At 40.8% G+C, this 12817-nt stretch overlaps 1 protein-coding gene across 1 annotated transcript in view; it reads left to right on the top strand.

Moving 5' to 3' along the window:
- The first annotated feature begins 592 nt into the window (after positions 1-592).
- The window catches only part of LOC107103131 (interaptin-like), a 15774-nt gene continuing 3549 nt past the window's right edge, over positions 593-12817 (top strand). The window contains exons 1-12 of the mRNA XM_015402665.1: positions 593-621; positions 740-851; positions 2376-2435; positions 2529-2597; positions 2673-2762; positions 2852-2961; positions 3448-3910; positions 4236-4328; positions 6566-8473; positions 10478-10625; positions 10706-10820; positions 11804-11963. Coding sequence (XP_015258151.1) covers positions 593-621; positions 740-851; positions 2376-2435; positions 2529-2597; positions 2673-2762; positions 2852-2961; positions 3448-3910; positions 4236-4328; positions 6566-8473; positions 10478-10625; positions 10706-10820; positions 11804-11963 — 3357 coding nt within the window. The remainder of the gene's footprint in view (positions 622-739; positions 852-2375; positions 2436-2528; positions 2598-2672; positions 2763-2851; positions 2962-3447; positions 3911-4235; positions 4329-6565; positions 8474-10477; positions 10626-10705; positions 10821-11803; positions 11964-12817) is intronic.

Here is a 12817-nt window from a genome sequence, read left to right as displayed (position 1 = left end):
ACAGCAGCCAACCAAAGTATAAAAAAATGTTTCTAGAGCAGCAGGTTTCCCTTAGATATACATGTGTGGGGAAGGCAAAACCTTTGGGGATACACATCATTTTTCAGGGTGGTATATATCTGTAGCTGCAGCTTAGTATGTAGTAGTAATGTGTATGTCTGTGAATGCCTGGAACAAACTCCCATAGTATGTATGCAGAGGCATGTCTGCATAAATTGATTTCTGACGCAGAGTCTTATGAGGAGTTCTGTTTGTCAGGTTAGACAGGACAAAAGGCTGCAGTCAGGTCCCAAAAGCTGCTATTATAGCCTTAAATATGTGAAGTTTTATGGCGTTTACACTTTAAAACTGTCTTATAAAACCTTCAAAGCAAAAGGAAGTTTGTGTTCATGAAAAATGGAAAGATGAGTTCCATAAGAACGCATCTCAGACACGCACATTGTCTAAAAATTCAGGTTCAGGTTGCATGCATTTATCTCAGAATGTTAAACCTTTAAATCCTGAAATACACTGAATAAAAGTTTTTTTTCACTTTCTTTTACCACATATTATGGTAAATTATTGTTTTTTTTTAAAGGCCAAATGCGACAAAATGCCCAAAGGGATACACAAGTCAAAAAGGTTGGGCAACACTGCTGCTGGCGGTTCCTTTGCTAAAGACCTTCTGCTTATCTCAATGAGAGCCTCACCCAGAGGGGAAAATAATTCACTTAAGCTGCTAAATCTTGCCTTTTTTTTTTATCTCCACACAGAAATTGCTGTCAGCAGGAGATGGTAACACGCTTAATGTTCCTGCTCCTCAGAGAAGAGCAAAGTCTCTGGATCGCCGGACATCAGACATGGCCATGACGGTAAAATGTTGGACAGGTTGCTTTATTAGAGTGTCTGTAAGAGGCGGCTGGTCTGGATGAGGTTTATCTGATGTGTTCTCATATTTAGAATCCCAGAGGCTGAGATCTCAATCAGAATGTCTTCATTTCTGCCCTTCAACACTAGAAAAGGTTTCTTTGCCCGATTTACTGATACAGTTTCTCATCTCTTATTTCATCTTTTTTCAATTTATTTAAAAAAGGTGTGTGTCCGCTACGAGCCACCATGTACAGAAAGTTAAGCTCTTTCTCTTCTCGGCTATTAGCTGATCAGATCTCACGTTTTGCCTCCTTCTGATGCATTTTTAAAAAGAGATTTTTTTTTTTTTTTTTTAAGAATCAATCAGAAAAACAACCACAAAGCCCAGTTTGTTCCCATTAATGCTTCTGGCAAATGTCTGCTGGACCCCGTCTACTGCAGTGCTTAAAGCTCATAACAGGACCTTAGCCTCTGATTTTCACCAAACAAAATGATTATTTTTTTTTCTTTTTTTTTTTTTTATTAAACTCTCTGCATTTGAGCAGTGGGCTGCCATTGTGCGGCGCTCAGGGACCCAGAGGGGCCGTGTGGGGAGTGGCGCAGTGGAAACCTCTGGATTTCAAGTGTAATGCCTAAACCACTAGGCCGCCACTCCTTGATGTCTCTATTGACACTCAGATATTTCTTTGCAGCAGCTCTCCCCATGCATCAGTACTTGGAAAGTTGTCAGCTCAGCTTAAAGTTTATTTACTGAAAAATAATAATTTTGCCAAAGTGTTGAATAAGTTAATAAAACGATAATTATTAATGTAACACGGACGGAGAAAAGATGGCGGAATCCGGTATTAGCCATTAAGCAATTTATCTTTTCCAAATATTAAATATTAAATAAGGAATGTCCCAAAATTGCTGATTTTCTTCCACGCATAATATGCAGGATGGCTGAGCCTATTCGGGCCATTTTCTTTCTAATTTCAAGGCTCTAAATATGTTTTTAGGGTGGATTTTATTTGATTACCAAAGTCCCTGATTTACAACCTGATTTTAATGAATCTAAAATCTTTTCTTGAGAAGGAGCTGGTCATAAAAAACTGACAGGAGCATTTTGGAATTAGTCTTAGTTTCAGGAAAAGGTGGAAGGTTCCTCCAGACTGGACAGCTAACTGCTCTACAATCTTTAGATCTGGATATCCATAATAATTATTGTCTCTTTTGATAATGGTTAATTATTGCCTCCATCTCTGGCTTAAAGCTTCATCTTTTTTATGACCTCTATTAAACTGTTAGTAACTCATCCAATATGCTTATTTAAATGGACCACAACCGAACCAGTTTGCACCTTTTGTCATTGCACACGTGTCTTTGTAGATCACCTGCAACATGCCCACTTATGGCATAAGCATTGTCTACTTTTTGTCAATGCAATTTATTTTCATTTGAAATCTTTGAAGATTAGGAAAATAAATACTGAAAGCTTTTTAATGTATTCTCATTTTTATTTAAACTTGTTTTCTTCATCTTTCCAGCCAGATTTATTGAATTTCAAGAAAGGCTGGATGATGAAGCTTGATGAAGATGATGAGGAGGTAAATTCAGAAAAAAAAAATACAAATTTCAGTTGTCCTGATAAAGGTTTCCACAGTGATGGAGCTTTTTGGATGTCCTTTGCTTCCCTCTAGTGGAAGAAATACTGGTTTGTTCTGTCAATGACCAGTTTGAGATACTACAAGGACTCATTAGCAGAGGAGGTACGTTCATGTTAGAGCAGAAACAACCAATAATCCAAAGTATTTAAGACCTAAAAGTGTCTCTTTTCATTTCAGTCTTCAAACCTTGAAGGAGAAATCGACCTAACAAAGTGTTACAGCGTGTCCGAGTATCGGGTCCAGAGAAACTACGGCTTTCAGATCCACGTAAGGCTACGCTATGATGGGCTATAAACACAAGAGTCCAAAGTGAAGCTGTTGCTGAGGAGTATAAATGTCCTCTTTGAATCTCATAGACTCAGAGGTCGGTCTACACGCTGTCTGCCATGACTGCAGGAATACGCAGGAACTGGATCCAAGCCCTGATGAAGAACGTGCATCCAGCCAAGGCACCAGACGTAACCGAGTGAGCTCTCAACCTTTGTGTTACGCCGTCTTTGTGTCGGTCCAATTCCAACATTCACCTTAATAAGAGAGAAACAACGATGCCTCCCTCCTTAAGCTCACTGGTTTTTTTACTTGCAACTAGGAGTTCAACTGATATAGGGAGACCTAGGAACACTTTTAATGTTGTAGGTCTATGGCTTAAAGCTTTAATGATTACCAAACATTAACAATCGTGGTAACAGTTTTCCAAAACTATGTTAATAAATGATTCATGTTGTGTAAAATAAAAATAAAAAAACAATGTTTATAATCCTCTGCTTTAATCACAGAATGAAAAACAAAGTTAAAGGAATCGATTGTCCTTAAAGTAGAAATGTTTTCTATATTTAATCTGGTTAAAGTACCAACTTTCTCAACTTTCTGTGCATCATTTCTCTAGCCTCTGTATTCTGCCTTCCGTAAAGATATCAGCTCTTCTCACCACCTTTCTGTTCCATATCCTCAGCTTACCTGGCCGCCACATTCCCTCCAGCCCGCCTGAGGTCATCCCCAAGCCAGATGTGACACAGGACTCTGCAACCAACAACGTTCCTGCAATTAAAGACCATCCCCCCAAATCCAGGAGCGTTCTGGAAAGACAGAACGAAGCTGAGAACCAGGCGACGGCAAACACAGACTACTCTCCAGAGCTGGGTGATCTGGAGAGACGGAGGAGGAGGGAGGAGAGGAGGAAGAGGTACGAGAGCTTGTTGGGCTTCCCTCTGGGTAAAGGGGAGACCCAGAAAGCAGAAGACGGCGCCGTGAAGGCCCTGAGTCCAAAGTCCCAGAGGAAAATGGAGGAGAAGATAGCAGAGTGCTGGAGGCAGGTGGAGAGCTCCAGGCTGAGACCAGAGAGGACGGTTATGCTGTCTGCTGAGGACAGGGATACTCTGGAGGTGGAGAAGCAGCTGCAGGGCTGCAGGAAGGTGGTGAGTGGAAGCTCAGTGTACCTAGCTGTATAAAGTGTAGCATGGTGCTTTAGGTACTTCCTTCTGATTGGTTCAGCTTTTCTGATCGCCAGTTTACCATCTAGATGGAGCCCAGATTTAAACCTGAGCTACTGTGTTAGCAAATGTTGAAAAGTTAAATCATTCATGATACGCTAACGTGCTGTCCGATGTTAAGTCTCTCTGAGGGACCGACCTGCACAACATTAAAAAGATCAGATATGTTTAAGATGTGATCCTATTTCTCCTCTTCTGACTTTTCCTTCATTATTGCTGCGTCTTGATTGTATAATTTCTGCTGTTGGAGGTCGATGAGCTGAAATCCCAGCTGGCCGATTCGGAGCGCCACAGACTCCAACTGGAAGCTCAGCTCAGAGCAGCCGGATTGTGTCTGAAACAGGTCAGTAGATACAGAACCCTGTCACTTTCTGTTATAGAATAGAAAATCCCTTTAATGTACCACAATGGGGAAATGTTGGTGTTACAGCAGCGAAAGGTTATAGCAAAAGTGGTCACACAATGTGGACCTTAAAAAGTGTATAAAAATAACAGAATAATTAACAGAGTTGAGAAAATAAGCAAATAAATACTGTACTGCACAGTTTTTTTTTACAAATATAAATACTGCACAGTCATTTGAAGAATAAATAATCATAAAAAGCTGTGGACATTTTTACAGTAATGGATTTGTTAAAATAGCAGCAACATCAGAGATGTGCAAAAAAATGACAGCAGCAGGTTATTTAAATGACTAAGAGAGAAACTGAAAAAATCAGCATGAATGTAAAAACGTATTGAAGTTGTTGGAAACATTGGTGGTTATAAAGTTGCTGGGAGGAAGGATCTGTGATAACGCTCCCTGGTGCATTTAAGGTGCAGCAGTCTGTGACTGAAGGAGCTGTCCATTTCAGCACCAGCTGAACCAGCATGGGGGGGAGACATTATCCAACAGAGATTTTAATCTAGTTAGAATCCTTTTGTTTCCCACAGATGCAGATGCAGATCATGTTACTTTGCTGAATTTTATTTGTGTGATTATTCTGTTGAGGGAGGCGGTTGATAAATAGTTGTCAAAGGGTTTTTATATAAATGCAAAAATAAAACATTTTGCTTACATTCAGCCAAACCTCATTTTGCTGCAGCTGCAACTTTGAGTTGTTTAGTATCGTCTCCTTGATCTTCACACATCTGGAAACTAAAATGTTTGCTTAATATTTCAAAGTGAGTCGGCTTAGATGGAAATCATCTGTGGTCATCATTCATATCATCTTATCTCGCTTTGTTCACTGGATATAGATCTTGACTTTCACTGGTCCGCTCTGACTCATTATTGCGCCCTGATCTAAACTACACCACTTTCTTCTGGCTGTATGTTGAGGGTCATCGTCTGCTGGAGAGGGAAGCTTCACCCAAGTTTAAAGTTTTCTTTTACTCCAGGACTGTCCTCTATTTAGCTCAACAAAAGAAAACAAATCTACACAGCATGATGCTGCCACCACCGTGGCATAGCTCTGAGTATAAATATATTTATAGCTCTGAGTATAAATATATATCATCAAATTTGGTCTCCATCCATCCTTTGTCCATTTTTGAGACAATGGATTGAACAAGCCTCAGGATATTGTTTTATGATCTAATCCTGCTTTTAAACCTCCACAACTTTCTCCCCGACCATCTGCTGGGTCCCTTGGTCCTAAAAATGCTTTTTTATTTTTTATCTTCTGTAACAAACCTCAGAGGCCTTTGCATTCCGACATTAAATCTCTCAGACGTTATTCAATCTAAAGATGATAGCTGCTAGTTTAAGGTTAATTCTAAACCAAACATGTAATTTACCTGTTCATCAGACAAGCAGAAACCTCCACATATCTTCTGAGCTCCTTTTGCTTCCTTAAGTCGCCACCTACTTTCAGAAATGTGAGCGATGCTCACCTGCAGTTTGCTTCTTTTTTGGGTTGAATCTGAGAAATTTAAAGCTGAGGAGAAACTATTTCTCAGCTCTGTCATGGAGCTACTAGGATCTGGAAACATCTGAGCTCCAAGTCACCTGACTTCAAACTACTATTGAGTTCAAACTGCTATTCCTATTGGTGCAGAATCCATTCATGTTGTTAACAAGAAGTAAATCTTAATGCATTTTGGACCTGTCAGCCATATTTAAAAGAAATTTATTTATATACTTCATTTTTCAATTTATCAGTCAAATCAATATTTCTATTCTGTATATCTCTACATGTCCTATGGATTTATTATTTTTTTTTAATGATTTTTTTTATAGAAACTTAAGTTACTATAGACCTATTAATTAACCAAATAACTGAAATTGGTTAACCTGGATTTTTTTTAAAGGATATTAGAGTAAATGGGTTGAATATTAATACATGCTTTAGTTTTTAGAATTTGTAATTATTTTAATTTTCCAATGAAACTTTATTTGTATTGATCTGTCTTTGCAAATTCCAGTTTTAACATGAACAAATGCAGGAAAGTCTATAAGATGTGAAAGACTTATATCCACATTAAATCAGTTTTTTATGTCTAACTCTGCTATGGATCAATGTTAATATGTCTTTGAAAAATTAGTAAAATATTCCTGCTTTCTATCTGAGTTTCTCCTTTCCTTCGGTTTTTCTCCAGCAGGACCCTTCGATCTTATCTGAAGCAGTCTTCCTCCCAGCAGATCTACATTTAAAGCCGCTAACAGACATAAATGGTTTGGATCGATTGTGTCAGAGGGAACCACATGCTAAATCACCTTCATTAGGATCAGACTGTGATTCCCAACAGTTTTTGGTACCAGAAAAACCTGAAGGGAGAGACATCCGCGAGAGCCCTGTTGCTACAGACCAGTCTGTAATGAAGAGGCTTTCCCAAGAGGTTGAGCTGCTCACCAGTCAGAACCAGGCTCTCAACCAACGCAACCAGGAGATGGTAAACCAGCTGACTGAGGCAGACCGTGAGATCGAGAGGCTGAAGGTAGAGCTGGGCAGCCGATACACGGAGCCCCATCACCTTCCTGAGGTGGAACAACAGGAGAAGATGAAGCTGGAAGACTTGGAGAGGCAGCTGAGTCTGAGGAACCAGGAGCTCCTGGAGGCTCAGATGCTGATCACCTCTTTGGAGGAAAACCTGAAGGAGACGGAGGCACTGCTGCAACTAAAAAATACAGCAGAAACAAACAGATTAGCAGAAGAAGAAAACAAACACAGGGCAGAAAAGGCAGAGCTGCTTCAGCGTCTGGATGCTACAGAGGCCAAAGTGATGGAGCTGCAGAGGCAGCTGGAAGAGTCGGAGCTGACCCGCAGGCAGCTGGAGAACCACAACATGGAGCTGAAAGAAACAGGAGAACTTTATCTGCAAAGAGCTTCAGAGGCCGAGGCAGACATCAGGAGGCTGGCTGAGGAGAAAGCGGAAGAAGAAGAAGAAGACAGGAGCCGGATTGTTCCTGCTGAAGAAAAGATCCAGCAAGTGATAGAAGGAGCAGTAATGAGGCAGAAAGCTTTAAGGACACTACTGCAGCTTATCGAAAGTTTTGACTTCAACGGAGAACCAGAGGAAGAGGAGGGGAGTGCCGGCATGGTGATGCAGCTGCGGTGGGAGGAAACATTTTGGAGATCTCTCCTGGATAAACTGAGGGACGATCGGCCTCAGCTGAAGAACCCGATAGGAGAGCTTCTGTGTGAGGTGGTGGAAGGGTTGATGTTGGAGGATCAGATGGTGCTGGAAGGCCTACAGCTGCTTCTTCATCCGGAGGAGATGAGAGGCAGGGAAGCAGGGACATGTGAGAGCAAAGCTTTGGACGATGGAAACTTTATCTGGGAAAGTTCTGCACCTTCTGAAACCAGAACAGAGGAGGGAAGCTGTAGGTCTGGTTTTAAAGATCTTCTGAAGAATCTGGAGGCTGTTACACAGACCAAGATCTCCTCACTACACCTCCTGGCCTCCTCCTCCTCCTCTGGAAGCAGCTCTGCTCTCGACAGACTGCTGCCGGCAGCTGATAGACTCTATGATTTTTACTCATCTCCCCATCCTGCGTCAGTTTCTTTCATTCACTCTGCAGCCACTCAAGCGTTCTGCTGCTGCCTTCTACGCAGGCTTCAGTCCAAATACGAGAGGAGAAGATGTTCCAGCTGTGTCAGCCTCACAGAGGAAAACGAAGAGCTGAAAACAAGACTGTCGATCCTGGAGGAAGCGTCTGTCTCAGATAGTCCCAGGATGAGCACAGGCTGCCAGACTGATGAAAGATCCTCAACGTTTACAGACACAGAGCTACAGAGTTCAGGAGAGCGTGATGTGGAGGAGACGTCTGACATGGAGCTGACTGAGAGCGAAATCCCTCTGACCGCACTGCAAACGGTCGCAGCATCAGAAGAAAGAGATGAGGAGGAAGCTGGCCGGCAGTCACAGCGGCTCTCTGAACTCAAGCTAAAAGTGGAAGAGCTGGAGGAACAGCTGCGTGTCTCAGGAGAGAAGCTGAGGGAGGATTCTGAGGAGAAGATGAGAAATCTGCAGGAGCAGCATGAGAGGGAGATAGAAAAGCTGAAGGTAGGCGTTTCCCTTTTGGAGGTGCAGGGTTTCCATACGGTTCTCTGTGGTTGACTTTTCTTTCCAAAACCTGGATCAGGAGGACATGTCTGCTGTGAACGCAAACATGGTAGGCCTCCCTTCAGCTTCTTAGCGAGCGCTTAGCTTGTAGAGAGAGGGAGGAGATGGTTTTGCTTGTGTGATACTTTGCAGAAATCAGCTTTAGGGCTGAAACAATTAATCCGATTAATTGATCAATGAAATAATCTTCAACTAATTTAGTAATCGATTAATCATTAACTGGAATATAGAGACTGTAAAACATGCCTTTAGCTGACAGAGCGACCCAGAGCAGTAATTATACCCAAACTGTAAAAAAATAAACATTTTAAATTAAGAGAAAAAATAAAATTTGTTTAAGATTTATTGTCAACTATGTTTGTACTTACAAGGAATTTGACTTGGTGTTTATGGTGCAGAGAAATTAGATATTTATACAGGATACAGAATCTATAGTTATATACAATATAAAACACACAATATACTATATACCAGAGGTCTTCAACAGGGGGTCCGTGACCCCTAGGGGGTCCACAGAGGTACTGCATGGGGGTCGCGAAAGTTTTGGTCAATTAGACTTTTTTTATATTCCCCCCTGCAATTTTTCCCAGTAATTGAAATATCTTTAAATACACTTTGTCATGAATTCAACACACTGTAGTAAACAGATAAATGGAGGCAGAGGATCCCAGGGAGGGATTACTTTAGTTACATTACTCAATCTGTAACAGAGTGACTATAGGACCAGTTTGATAGAACACAATTTCATACAATATATATAATTAGGGGGTCCCCGCTCCATCTGCCATCAGTTTGGGGTCCTTAGCCTGGAAGACGTTGAAGACCCCTGCTATATACAATATATAGTATATAGCTATATACTATATACAATATATAGTATATAGCTATATACAATATACAATATATAGTATATAGCTATATACAATATATAGTATATAGCTATATACTATATACACATTAGGCTGTGCGTTAATGGTCTATCCAGAACTCCTCAAGTGGATAAGTTTGGGTTTCACCTGCTTTAATTTCAGAAAAAAAGTCCTTTGTAAGGAATCAGAATATTAATCCGACAGATCAATCGATTTGCAAAATAATCATTAGTTGCTCTAATCAACTTACATTAAATAAGCTGGAGCAATAACTTAAATATATGCTAAGAGAATAAAGGCCTAAATTTAAAGAGGGATTTTAAAAAATGCTGATTACAAATAGTTTATTTTCATAAAGCTGTTTAGATTCAACTTTTTCAATTATTTTTTTCAGCAAATCTTTTTTTCATAGGCTGGAATTTTAGTGTTTGAAAGGTTAAAGGTTAAAGTGGAGGATGTTCTTTTTCAGTGTGGATCATCAAAATAAGTGGCCCTTCTAACTGTCAATCATTCTGGTGATGTGTATGTAAGGTTTTCACTTACCGATGGAGAGTCTGAAATAGTGGAAAAACAGCTAATCTTTTGGAAAGTAAGCTTGTATGAGAGATTCAAACAGCAACTTTTAAACAGAGTGCACAAGGGGAAAGGGGCTTGTTCACGCGTTTAATAGACGTTCCCTCTCTGGAGAGGGTAGAGGGTTGTTCATGTGCATTTTGTTTTTAAAGTGGAGAGGGCGGGTCTTACCAAAAAATTCACGAAAATCCTCCACTTTACCTTTAAGGGAAAATTTGATTTCTGTGAAAATGAATTAAATGTTCATCTGCTGCCGTACAGCAGAGATTAAAAACCACAGAAACATTGATCAGGGTTTTGTGGATAATTTCTGATCTCCAGTTTCTGTGAAGCCTTCGTCTGCAGAGACCAGCTTAGCTCTGTATTTACCTTCTATATATATATGTGTGTGTGTGTGTGTGAGCATTGGTGAATTAAGTTTTCCCCTGCTGGTCTCCACTTGATCCAGATTAAATATCAGGCCTTTAGACTGACCTGAACTGGAGTGTGTTTGTGTTTCCAGGCCACATGTGAGCGCGGTCTGGTCGCCATGGAGGACTGTCATGAGAGGGTGGTGGAGGAGCTGCAGCGTCTGCACCAGCAGGAGGTGGAGCGCCTCCTGCTGGAAAGGGAGAGACTGCTGGAGGAGGAGAGCTCAGCCACTGCCACCGGTGAGATATCTTTGGACTTAAACCTGAAAATCACAATCCATTCTCAAATAACCCTCCCTCTCTTCCTTCTCCTCCTGCAGCAATAGAAGCGATCATGAACGCTCACCGTGAGGAGCTACAGAGAGAGATCCAGAGAACCCAGGCGGAGAACTCTGATGGAAACATTCAGCTGGAGGAGATCCACAGGCAGCACAGGTAGCTGCTCTCCTAATTTACAGAGGAGCAAAAACGCATCAGACTGGGAGAAGGCTGAGGGACTGAACTTGCTGTCAGAGTTAATTTGATTAAAATAAACAGTTTTGTTCAGAGAACTTTGAGATGGGAAGAAAAACCTCCCAAGTTCTCATCCTAAAAACCTTTAAACTCAAACTTATTTCCTTCAGGAAGTCAAAAGTCTTTTTTCAGTTGCCAGTAAAAAGCTCAATAATCTTTAAAATCTGGTGAAGATTTTCAGTCATCCAGGTCATAGTCATTCCAAAAAAGTTAAAAAAAAAAAAACAATCTACTGGACTTTGTTTCCAAGTTTGAAGACGTTTCGCTTCCGTCCAGGAAGCTTTTTCAATTAAAAATATCAGAATTATCGTTGAGTTTGAGGCTCTATAGGGTGGACCAAAAACACAGCCTTGTTTTGGCCTAGAAAACATGCAAGTTTAACCGGATGGACGGGTCCACCCCTTTGGAATTAGGGTTGTTTGACTTCTTTGTAAGCCTGTAAAATCTGATACCCGTCTATGTCTCTGACAGGGGGTCGTTAGAGGGAATTGTTGGCCTGGCTGGAACAGGCGTTGATTTTTTTGTTTTGGAAGGAACGACCCTGTCCAAAGGGGCAGACCCGTTCATCTGTTTCAATTTGCATGTTTTCTAAGCCAGAACAAAAATAAAAGCTTTCTGGATGGGAAACGAAACGTCTTCAAACTTGGAAATAAAGTCCAGTGGATTGTTTTTTTTTTTACTTTTTTGGAAATCATTAAAATCTTTCAGAAAAACAGATTTTTATCCATTAGGATAAATAAACAAACAACTAGTGCCTTCATGTGTTGAAACATTCCTCTAAAAGTTAGGTGTTAAAAAGGGCACTATTCTCATATTTCCACAATCCCTAAAGGAAATCAATAAAACATGAAGAATAGCTCCAGTATTTAATCCTATGATGCTAATTCTAATCTCTGTGTTTAAAGGGAGGAGCTGGCCTCCTTCCAGCGGGAGCTGGATGTTTTGTCCCAGCAGTTCTCCCTAAAGTGTCTGGAGAATGGACATCTGGTCCAGGCTCTGGACGCAGAGAGAAAGGCCTTGTGTCAGTGTCAGCAGGAGAACCAGGACCTGAGGAGCAGGAACCAGGTGAGACAGACTCTTTCCTCACTGCTCCCTGATTATCATTGGGTTCATCTGTCATTATCTCAGCTTCTTTTAGTCATTTTTCTGTCTCTACTTGTAAACTAGAACCTGACATCATAAACGTCTCTTCTTTCCTCTTGAATCATAGAAGTGTTTCGGATTAAAGCGTTATATACAGCAGCGAATGAGCTCAGAAACTGATGGAGATCTGGGAAAATAATTGTAGTGGCACTTAAATTATTATTCTCTTGAGAATGAGAGCAGACAGAGAAGCAATCGACCTCGTGTCTTGGTCCGCCTTCTCTGCTCTGACAGAGAAATGCTAACTTAGATTATCACCAGATAAAAACAAATACCCTGCATTAGCCGAAGAGACAGGCTGTCCGGTGGATCTGGTTCAAACTGGACACAACAAGCAGGGCAAACATGACAACAGATGATAAGCTGATCTGACCTGGACGCTCAGTCCTAACAGTGATGCACCACAGATGGTCACATATTAAAATATTCCCTCCATCAGGCTGCAGAGATAATAGCTGGAGCTGAGTTTTCTTTCCCAGCTTGTTTACACGAAGGGTATTTCCTATTTAGTCCCGTTTTCGTCACTCTCTCCAACCTAAACACACACACACACTCACACACACACACACACACACATACACTACTGTTCAAAAGTTTGGGGTCACATTGAGATGTCCTTATTTTTTAAGGAAAAGCACTTTACTTTTCAATGAAGATAACTTTAAACTAGTCTTAACTTTAAAGAAATACACTCTATACATTGCTAATGTGGTAAATGACTATTCTAGCTGCAAATGTCTGGTTTTTGGTGCAATATCTACATAGATGTATAGACA

This window comes from Cyprinodon variegatus, unplaced genomic scaffold (genome assembly GCF_000732505.1).
Source record: "Cyprinodon variegatus isolate N-32 unplaced genomic scaffold, C_variegatus-1.0 Scaffold1380, whole genome shotgun sequence".
Lineage (NCBI taxonomy): Eukaryota > Metazoa > Chordata > Actinopteri > Cyprinodontiformes > Cyprinodontidae > Cyprinodon > Cyprinodon variegatus.
Note: the sequence above shows the minus strand (reverse complement) of the source record. Positions and strands in the feature narration are given on the sequence as shown.